At 31.0% G+C, this 11,891-nt stretch overlaps 1 protein-coding gene across 1 annotated transcript; it reads left to right on the top strand.

The window, feature by feature from the left end:
* The first annotated feature begins 1,085 nt into the window (after positions 1 to 1,085).
* Positions 1,086 to 10,647, top strand: LOC129968235 (G-protein coupled receptor 83-like). Its single transcript, XM_056082089.1, has 3 exons — positions 1,086 to 1,547; positions 5,284 to 5,580; positions 10,051 to 10,647. Exons 1-3 carry the CDS (start codon positions 1,086 to 1,088, stop codon positions 10,645 to 10,647), a joined length of 1,356 nt encoding a protein of 451 aa, XP_055938064.1.
* Positions 10,648 to 11,891: the final 1,244 nt, after the last annotated feature.

Genomic DNA, 11,891 nt, shown 5'->3' with positions numbered 1-11,891 from the left:
TTTAATTCTAATAAACTCTTTAATGAAATTCCTTTCTGATATTTTCAGTTGTTTTTACTTTTAAGCTAAAATAGAGTTTTTTAAATTTTTTTTTTGTTCTATAAAGTTAATAATGATCTTTCATTTGTAATAGATTATGGTAAACTAATCTACATATTCTCTATCTTTCTCTTATATGTAAATCCCCTTATTTAATAATAATAAAGGAAATCTCTATGCATATGTTTATTGGTATAGGAATCTTCATTGTAGCATTATTTTTTACTTACTGTGTGTTTATTCTTTTATTCATGTTCAGTCACTTCATGTTTTAAGTTATTTTACACCTGTCTTTATTATTTATAACTAAAATTTTGTGTCTTTTACAGGTTTTTTTACGCAGTATCCTAATCTGCACGATATTTTCTGGAACTACCGGCTAAGATCATTGAAGTTGTAACAGACTAAATTATTTCAAAATCAATTTCACCATTTTTCCAATGCAATTAGGAAAACTGCTCCATACTACTGTTATGTGATTTCATATTGATTAATTTTTGCCTAGTCACTACCAGCAATTATCCGTAACCGTTTTGCTAACTCTGCTGAACCAGATTGTTTGATTTCATCTTTACCAAACTTTGTTTTCCTTCTGCCAAACGAAAAACATGTCGGTTTAATATCGTTTTCTCTCTTATATTTTTCAATAGGTATTTCTCGTTTGAAGTAAAAAAGTGTTGCATGGCATAAATATTCTGATTGTAGTAGCATTATTGCATTTTAATATGTAAACTGCAGTGTTTTCTAGTTGCCATTTAAAACTGAATAAAAATGATATCATAACAGATTAAGCATGAAATATGACAAATCAGTGCAGTGTTAGAATATACAGTGTTAGCATTTTAATCTCGGTTATCATAATTATACCACTGTAGCTGAAGTGCCGAAGCTTTTTTGTAGCAATATATGTTTGATTGGTTGTGAAACTGATTAATTCGACATCATGTAGTGCGAAATATTTCCCATTAACTTTTAACAACTGTTCCACCATATATAAAGCTTTAAACAATTGCTAAAATAATTAAAAATTTGAAAACGAAATTAAAATGAATGTCACTATTGATCCATTAAATTTCACTGAAAGGTTCAAACTGATGGCATGGGGGAACAGAACATATAACTGGAGTTCAGCTCTTAAAAATGCACCTACTATCACTAACAGGGACTCAATAATTATAGCATTCTACAGCCTCATAATTCTTATCAGCATTTTTGGGAATCTTTTGGTGTGCAACATTGTGGCTCGAAGTGCAAAAATGAGAAGCTCAACTTACGTTTTTATAGCGAATTTAGCTCTCTCAGATTTTATGATGACTGTTCTCAACATACCGTTCAACGTTGCGAGAATTCTTCTCAACGATTGGCCATTTGGAAGCTTTATGTGTTCATTTGTACCGTTGGTGCAAGTCACATCTGTGTATGTGTCCACTTTCACAATGACCTGCATAGCGGTTGATAGATACAGAATCATCAGCAAGCCTTTGGAGCCAAGATTAAGAAGTGCACAGGTAATTGAATTATTCTTGTATTTTTTGCCATTAATATTGACTGACAAAAAGTCATGATTGTAGCGAAAAAAATTTATGACAGACCACTGCAATCACGATTTAACGAAAAACAAATTTGTTGCTCAGGTTTATGTAATCGTAAATGGGTTAATTTATCTGAATTATAAACTAAACCCATTTGTGCCCTGATGTAAATAAAATCTATCTGTAAATAATTAACTGAAAATAGATATTCCTTCTTACATGTATCTAACAAGCATGTTTCGTCCCAACTTCGTTGTCTTATTCTATTTAAAGACCTGAAAAAAAGTACCATTTGCAACAATTAACACTCTTTCACCAGGCGAAATGAATGAAATATTTTTTATTATATTTACTTAGCTTATCTTTCGATTTTTCTTATCAATGTAATCGCTCTTGTCTAAACAACAATTTGATTTTTAATTCAATTTTTTTAAATGAAAATTTATGTAATAGTAAATATAGAATTTCACCCTTCTAATTGTTACTATAATCAGATATCATCAGTATAACTATAATATATTACAATCAATATTCTTCCCAAATTACTTCTCAAGTTTTATATAAATTTGCCATCCAAAATAATTTTTTCAAGCTTTATAAAGCGCCTATTCCAAAAAACTTTTCCCAATTTTTATATAGAGTTATTTCTAAAATATCGCATGCGTGAATTTGTAACTTATTGGCGATTGCATTCCAATAGGAATAAATAAAACCGATTATTTTAAATATTTACATTTTTATTTTCATGAATTGCGCTTTAATAATTACATTAACTCTACTACCTTCTCTTTTTATACAGCAGATGGTGTAACCTTATTAACATCAAAGTATATTTCCCATGGTCCTTCTTGAGGGTCATTATTAGATGGTATTCTAGTGAGTACCGTGTATTTTCGTGTTCGTGTTTGTTTTGTCCTGTGAAATGTGGAACTTAGAAATAATTAAATAACTTTCCTGAAACTCGTCTATTTTTTTCCATCTACCTCATAATACAGTTATAAAGAATCTCGCTCCTCTTCAATTTTTAAATAAATGCTTAAAATTAATATTTTTTAAGGTCTAGTGTTAAATTGAATATTTTGTTTTCCTCGACGATTTTTGCCTTGTTGTGTCTTTTGACAAAAATTTAGTTCGTCCTGCCCAGCATTCTACACTACAGAAAAATAAAAATGGTAAGAGCTAAGAAAAGCAATTTAAATATCTATTGCATCTCCCTTCGCCTATAAAAGACTTGTTTTTATATGTTCCGTTCTATTCGACAAATCAGAATGCTAATGAGTATTTGAAATTGTATGTTCATTCATTCTGCTTTCCTAATTCATTGATATGGTACTTTGTAACATCAAAGATTTTGCAACCATATACAAACATACATCCGAGATATTTCACTCCCAGAATCTGTCAAATACATTTTGCTTAAAAGATATCACCACAAAGCTATTGATTGAAAATATGCGCGTTGAATGATATCAATTAACCGGTGACATTTTAAGAAAACAATAATATTAACTGATTCACCATATAATGATTTGATACTTTAAATTATATATAGACTCGATGCAATGAGTTCGTCTCAAAATATTTTCATTGAGCACAGGCTTCTATCCAATATGCTCCTCAAGGCTTATCTTTGTGATTCTTTTTTCATGGCTGTGATCTTCAATCAGAGTTTCTTCCTTCAACTGTATTCACAATACTGTTGAATCTCCAGCAGATATAGGAACATTTGTCTCGACAGAGCACAATACAAACAGTCTATCGCAATACAATCCTTTTCTAAATCCCAATAGTTTACATTTTTATCAATGGATTTTTTTGTTTGAGTCAATTATTATGATGGTGTTTAAGACAGTTTTATCCTGGTGGTAGAGTCTCTAATGTTTGATAGAACGATACACGGATTCTTTCCAAGTTTTGTATTGCTTTAATTGGCTGTAATGAAAAGAATTTGAGTGAAATCTTTGAGAATTAATGCATTTTTTCATATAGGAAAAATTATGGCAATATTATCCTGATGGCTAAGTTTCTAATATTTGGGAGAAGGATATATGTGTTATTTCAAGTCATGATGAAGTAAATTGGAATTAAATCTTTGAGAATGCATCTTTTCCACTGATATACTCTGAAATCAATAAAATGTCATTTCAGATGTCATTCGTCTCAAAATTTATACCACGGTTACATTTTGTGATATGTAGCACGTTCAGAATGTGCTCAATATCACAAACAAATGAGAATAAAAATTATTTTCGAATTAATTAAAAAACATTTTCGTGAAATGTACTATTTCATGCAAGAATATTGAAAACTTATTCGGAAAATCAATTTGAAAACAAATTAAAGTTTTTTTTTAATAAAAAAATGCAAATTGCATTTCTTATTACTTTCTCAGAATAAAAACTTTGTTCAAACTTTTCAATTTGATTCATACTTTTTGAAATCATTAATAAAGGAAACTTTTCATGTATTAAAACCAGATTTAGATACTTTCAAAATGATCATTTGCAATTACAATTTAAATATATTTCGTAATTAAAATTCTCGCTAATTCCATGCTATTGGGCAGACATTATCAAATATTCTAAGTAAGACATCATTTGTTATATATGTATATGTAGCATATCTTCAAATAACTAATGCATGTTATTAAATTAAACTTTTTTTTTAATATTTTCAAGCTTGGTATTATTTACAAAATTTGCTAAAATATATTTTTCATTGAAAAGTATCTGAGGTAAGTAATAACATTTTATATATTCTCAGTATTCTCTTCTAGAAGCATTTTTTCTTGATTTTAGATGTACTTTATTATTAAATTATTTATACAACTAAGTAAATATAGAATTACTGCCCTTAATGGCTGCCAATGAACCACCATACTCATAAACAAGAGAAGTTTTGAAAAAGAATTAATTTGTAGTAATATTAAGAGAACATCGAAAATGAAGTCGAAAAAAAGAAACAACAATTAATATATTATGCAAGAATTAATGTAGAAAACATAGTGAAAAGCTGTTAAAAATAAAACTTACAAAGAAAGAAGAGCGAGGACAGTAAGCAAATTCCAACGAATGGATATTTTCTCAAACTTCAAAATGAATTAACCTCCCAAAATACCTTACAGATTCATCCTGAATTTACGTTTAAAACTTCAGAGAAATCTCATAATTACCCCAAACAATTAATTACCAACATTACACATCATTTCACCCTTGAACAAAAACCTCATAAAGTTCTCAGAAATGTTATTTTTTCTCCATGCTCTGTATGTGTTCGGTAAATATCATGATATAAATTTGTTAATAGACATTTAGCAGACGATTCCTTTTCAGACATTTTATAACTGCTACTATTTTTATTTTGTTAAAATATTATTAAAAAGTAAAAGCAAACGATTTTTTCTTTGATAAACATATTTTGTTAATATAACTTCGTTTATTTTTTGTATAATAACTGATGATCAATTGTAAACTTTCTGGAATCTGGCAATGCTTGTAAGATACGCTGTTATGTTGAAAGAATAAACAAGCCGATGGAATTCTAAATTGCTTGGAGTATTATTTTAGTTTTAAGAATTTAAGATGCTCTGCAAGCTATAGTTTGAAGCTTAAGAAAACGGGTAGTTTTCTAGAAAGCATGCAAAAATATGTACCTATACTTATACTTTCGAAATAATGAACCAAAAGGATATACCCTGCCTTATCTGTTCCAGGCCATAAAAATAATATCATGCGTATGGGTTTTGGCCATCCTCTTATCCCTGCCACACGCTATTTTCAATAAAGTCGAATCAGTCTTCACCTACAGACGACTGGTTCGATGTCGAACAGTCTACCCGATTAACATGAGCAAATGGATCACCCTCATCGCTGTCATCACTCAGTACATATTGCCTCTCAGTATCACGGGAGTGCTCTATTATTTGATCATAGTTCAAGTTTGGTCTAGAAACTCTCTAGGGGTCGTGACGGAAGGACAGAGAGTGAGTCAGGCGAAAGCCAAGAAAAAGGTAAGTGGATTTTGAATTTTATATTTTTAGCTTTAACATTGATGGAAATGAATTTCTTGCTGCAAATCAATGATGATGAATGTGTTGCTATTCGGTATAGGTGAAGACCGAACTCGCAATCTTTGGGTTCGTAGCCGAGTAAAATGACCACAAGACAAAAGTAATTACTCATGTCACGTAACTGTTATCTGGCTTATAAAGCGTCACCACAAATGGTTTAATTCATGAATGTTGAATAAAGGCAATTATTACAATATTAATATAAATATTGACAGTTTTTCCCTTTCCATGAGAATTTTCGTCTAACACTATTCAGAAATTTTTCGATGAAAATTAAAATATGTAAAAAATATCGATAACAAGACAAATTTTTAATAAGATCCAACTTTGAATATTGAAGGGATTAGACTTAAAATTACTGCCATTGTATCAGGTAACTTGGCTCAGTGTAGAATAATAAGTAAGATACACAAATTATTTTTGCATATTTTGCCCTGCAGGCGACTTATTGTCTTCCACTACATTCTCTAACTGAAACACTATTTATTATATATCAACCATGTGTAAAGATTAAACAACTTATCTGTATTTCATGTTTATCTAGATTAAATATTTGTCCATTCTGCTATGTATGCTTAATTTACGAACGTTAATTTTCTGTCTTATTCCTGGAGATAATAATTGAGATTTGTGTAACATGTAAGAAACGATGTGTAAAACAAACAATTACATCTAAAGTTATTATGACCTTTTTGTCATCAAATCATAAATATTATTTATATGAAATAAAATACAAGCAATAAATGTATATCTACTGGGTAAGTATTTTTTGAAAATATTACGAGTTATTTATTAGTCATTCAAGCGCAGGGATGGGTAAGTAAGAAATTCTTTTCTTTTCATTCAGAAAAAAAAAATTAATATAAAAGAACCATTTTTCGAAACACAATTCATATTGCTGCCATATTATTCCCAAGTTTGTTCATGGATAAATAACATCTATGATACCTCATATGCAGAGACACAATTTCATATTTTAGACTTTATAATTTATGTTTCATAATTATTTTGTAAAAGTTTGCGTTTTATATCGCACTAGTGACAATTCAGGTACACTTTGTGGTTGCTATGTCATTGAACATTTTAGAATCAATATAGCCATTATTCCATCAAAATTAGCCATTAGGCTTTAAGAAATTTATTATACTCTTGTATTGAGGTTCCGTCCATTTATTTCCATCCGAGGAATTTGCTATTCATTTTGAGAATATTTTTTTTGGTTCCCGATGTATAAACTCCTTGTGTGCCAACAAGCATACCACAAGACTTACAGATGTAAGTCAGTACAAAATTGACAGTAGATTAATTTCAAATATAAGGATACAGGCACAAATGCAAAGAAATAAGAAAGAAAAATGTGGGAAAACAAATAAATACACAAACAAAAGCAAAAATGAAACAAAATTGCTCACATAGTAACAGAAACATACAGTAGATAAAACAATTGAAGGAGCATGATCAAATAAAATATTCAAAATACAAATACAAAAGTATATATGCAAATATATCTAGGCAAACACACTGAAGTAAAGTTTAGATAATACGGGGGAAAATACTATTAATATATGTACAAAAAGAAATGAAAGATGATTTACTCTGTACAAAGGCAGATAAATGAGGAGGCCAAACTATATTGTTCTTTAGAAGGCAGTTCCTGAGTTTGCGTCTTTCAGGAATAAACTTGGTGCATTCAGATATCAATTGCTTGGCATCCTGGACTGCACCACTGTAGCACGAACACCTATCAGTCGGCGACAAATTGAATCGTTTTAAATATGCTTTCAAGTTTCCATGCCCAGTCAGAAACTTAAAATTTGACTCAAAGTAGTTAGCCTTTAGGCTTTGGAGAATAATTGTCTGTTAAGACCGATAAATTTGCATTGAATTTTTACTGTCATGCCTCTAACCTCCTTTCCAGCCTAACGGCAGAGAAGGGATGAAGTGAAGAGAGAATAACAATTGCGCTCGAGTGTGTGGCTGACGCCGACAAGACTGTGTGTTGTAGGAGCTCCAATGGGAAATCCGAGAAATGATCTTACATTTAAGTTGAAATTTAACTGAATATATGCAAATAGTTATCGATAATTTAATCCTTAAAATATTATAAACTTGCGTTTCCAAGAAAAGTGTCATCACTTGTGTCAAGGCACGTTGTTCATTCCTTTACATGATCTTAAAATAGATTTGTAGCCCTCATTATTGAAGCTAGTAAAGCAAATGAAGTCATAAATCGGAGAATAAACTTTAGGCTATTAAACTTATGAAACGACCTTCATTGAAAAATAATAATCAAAAAATGCTACTGCCTTAACACAATTGCAAGTCGGCTACATAAGATTTAAGTTTGTTTGGTTTTGTGATGTTTATTGGTACAAGAGCTACTTTTAGTCATGCTGTGCTACGGAAATTGTTAAATCTAGAGCAGATAATAAAAATAGACTTGCTAAGATATAAAAGACGATCAAAGATAAAATCTTCTAAAATACGAAAATATAATAATAAATGTTTAAATTTTAAAATTTCAGCATATGAAAGCGAAATGATGATATAACAAAAGAAGCAAAATGCAAGAACAGTGATACATGAATTCTGTTGTTTCTTATGGCACTTGCCAAGGACAAGCCCGCTGTTCGAAGACAGCCGATTTAATCCTGAGGGGGAGCGCCTCTTGTTTTTATAGTAGAGCCAACTAGGGCCAAGAGTACAACTTAACTACACACACGTCACAACCCTTTTTAAGGGAAGGACTTCATTCACAGATCGTAATTTAGACCTGAATCAGAGAATGATCATCCCCGATCCAGTACCCCCAGTGGTATTACTCTCGACATGGAGGACTTTGTGGCAACGACAGATTTATACGCGCGTCAGCCACCAAGCACGCGGGGAATCTTCGGCCGGCGGGGTTCGACCTCGTAACCTAAGCATCCAAAGCTCTGCCAAACAGGCTATCCCGGTCCCCATACATGAATTCTGAATACAAAGAAAGAGAAAAGAATAGACACAATAATACTAGATTACTAGGTGAATAGTCTCATATTTATCTACACTGAGATCTTCTATTCTCTAATTCTCACATTCTACTCGCAAATTTTCTTTTAATCCTTAATGCGTATATTTCTTTAAAATAATTTCAGTTGCTTTCGAGACGTTGATTGGTAATCATCAATGTCATCAAATGTTTCCATTTTTAAAATTTGATGCAAATTTGATTCATAATGTAAATATTCTCTTATAGCTATGATTTTTTTCCCTCGAACTATCATTGATTAATCATTGCCATTTTTTATTGCTACTTTTCGTTCTCGGATTCGAAAATCCTGCTCTCTTTTGTGCATGCGTCAAGATACATTTATTTAGTCAAAATAAGGGTGAAAAGAAAGAAAAAAAGGAGGAGATATTTACATTTAACAATAAGAAGGGCTCAGATTATTTGCGGACTTGGGAGGCATGAAATCTCCGGATAGCCTGTGATATTATCGGTAGAAGTACTAATTCACAATAAAATAGTTTAGAACAATTTTTATTTTATGTAAGGTGTCTAAACATTAAATTATGACAAATAAATGGAATATTTCTGTTCTTAAAATTTCGTAATTTTTTTTTTACAAAATCATAATATTTTGTGTGTGTGTGTTTAAACTTTGTTTCCTTATTGAATTTTTCGGTAACATTTTGAGATAAACAATAGTAGATAATTTCGGTCACATTTTATTATATTATATTATATAAAATACTCTTCGTTTCACTCTTGTAAGCGTTTTTGCCATTTGAACTAGCCCCATAAGCAATCAATGTACAATTTTGAGTTGAAATGAAGTAGTATGGTAAAGAAATACATACATGTGGGAAAAAAACTGAACGAAAAAGTATCTAATGCAGCAGAAATCAAGGTCGAGTAATTCTGGAAATGAGCTAATCTTTTCGCATCTCACCCTTACCGAGGTAGAATAATCGAAAAGTGGCAGTCTCCAGATACTGAAACAAACAATGTAGACCTTATTTCAAGTCTGAAGCAGTATAGTTCAAAAGATAACTCTTGTACAAATAAATCGGAAACAAATTAAAGCTATACTGCTATTTGTATATTTGGCTCAGCAACTTTAAATTTGCATGAACTAATGTGGTGGTAGTTAGTTAGCTTTTTTTAAAGCTAAATCTTAATTAACACAATTCAGATTTTTAGCGTAAACCTGCCGTAGTATTGCTAAAGAATATTTTTCTTAGTGAATTTTAATTCACGCGACAAATTAAGCTGTTTATACGATTTTTAATTTGAACACATTGGAACTTTCTTCAATAAATCCCAAATAAACAAAGCCAGATGGTACTTTTATATTCCTAAATATTGAATTATATGGTAAAATATAGTGTTTTTAATACTTTTAATTTGAATTTATTTTCTTTCAGACCATTAAAATGCTTGTGGTTGTAGTGATATTGTTTGCTCTCTGCTGGTTCCCTCTGAACACATTCAATCTGCTCCGAGAATTCATTCCCAAAGCCTTCATGCAAAAATCAGTCACTCACTCTACTGTTTTCTTCATCTGCCATTGGCTGGCCATGAGTTCTGTTTGCTACAACCCTTTCATCTACTGCTGGCTCAATGACCATTTCAGGAGTGGTGCACTGAGTTGTCTGCTGTGCATAAAGAACGCCGGACGTCAGTTGAACGACAGTTTCAAGTCCACTAAACTCTCCCGACTCAGCAGTGTTCCCACAACAGTAACAGTAGACTATGGATTCAATTCCAGCCAAGATGCGAATAACGACAGTTGCTGTTCCAATGCAGTTCAGATGACCAGTAAAAGATCTAGTTTGGACAGATCTCGATCGTTTCGTCATTCCTATGAATTCGACATTCCTCTAAAATCTCTCCCAAGTAAAACAACGCAGGCTTCTTTAAAGAGGTGCTCAGCTTCTAAAAGCAATGTAAAAGTTTCAACAACGCTGGTTGGTGGAGAATTACAGAGTACAAATTTTACTATTAGTGAAGAAGCATGCTAATATCATAATGCCAAAATGGAAAAAAAAAAGATATTTGCTTGCTAAAGAAACGTGTACTGTTTCAGATACAACTACGTATTATTATCAATAGTATCTTAGTGTGCTTGCTAACCCTAATGGGAGTTAGGTTTAATTTCTCAAAACAATGTTCTATGTATGCGTGTACGTTTAATTTCCGAAAACTTAGAAAATTTACCAAAATAAAAAGCCAAAAAAATCTGCTACTTACATGTTCGACTGTTTGATGCACATCCTATTTTATTAATGATTTCTATCACACAATAAATAATTTATTGAGCTTGCTTTTAAAAATTGAAACACATTGTGAATAAGTTTCAAAGATTCGCTTTTTATTAAATAATTGAAATCAAATTCTTTAAAACCGTCACAAATATTTTGCAATTTATGGACTAAAAATTAAAATCGATTTTAGTTACCAATTAAGATTATCTGTTGGACATCAAAAGAATTTCTTCATGAAGAAAATAATTTCACTATAATGCTATTAATTACCAAGTGGAAAAAAAACAGAAAAGAATTCAGGTGTTTTTGTGGTATTAAAATATCAGTTATGCAACGTAAAAAGATGCATATATCATTGTTAATAAACAGTACACACTGCATATATTGATGTGCACAATTTACTTTCTGTTACAACCATGAAATTTTTAAGTAATAGAAACACATCAATTCCACCAAAAAGTAAATAGTTTAAAGTAACAAACTCATCCAAGTAGTTATTTATAAATGTCATAAATTCCTGCTACTTTCTGTAGCAGTTGCCGCTAACCTTAAGCGTGGTTCCATATATTTGTATCTTACAGTAAGGCCAAGCATCTAAGAAATGTTCAAAGTTTACTTGCAGGCGCACAATTCATAACATTATCGTGGAAAGTAATTCAAGTTATCACATGTAAATCCAGGAGCAGCATTGGTAATTGAAGAATTTTGTATTTTGACGCCTCTTAAGCCCCATTTGCTGAATTTGTTGTTTCCCCATGTGTTGCAGACATATGTTGACCCTTAACTGGGGAGGTGAAATTTTAGGACTTAACTGGAGAGGTGCGGTCTACGAGATCGCATTTCATTTAGACTCAAATTAAATGTTCTAATAAGTATATTAGTATGAAAAACTGCCAATATATTTTGCAGATATTTTTCTTGATATATATAGATATGTTTTAGAAATTTTTCAAAATATATTGTCATTGAAAAAAGTAAATGCGTTGGAACAAACATTTTCT

Source organism: Argiope bruennichi, chromosome 5, assembly GCF_947563725.1.
Source record: "Argiope bruennichi chromosome 5, qqArgBrue1.1, whole genome shotgun sequence".
Lineage (NCBI taxonomy): Eukaryota > Metazoa > Arthropoda > Arachnida > Araneae > Araneidae > Argiope > Argiope bruennichi.
The sequence above is the reverse complement of the archived record's forward strand: the minus strand, read 5'-3'. Positions and strand labels throughout refer to the sequence as shown.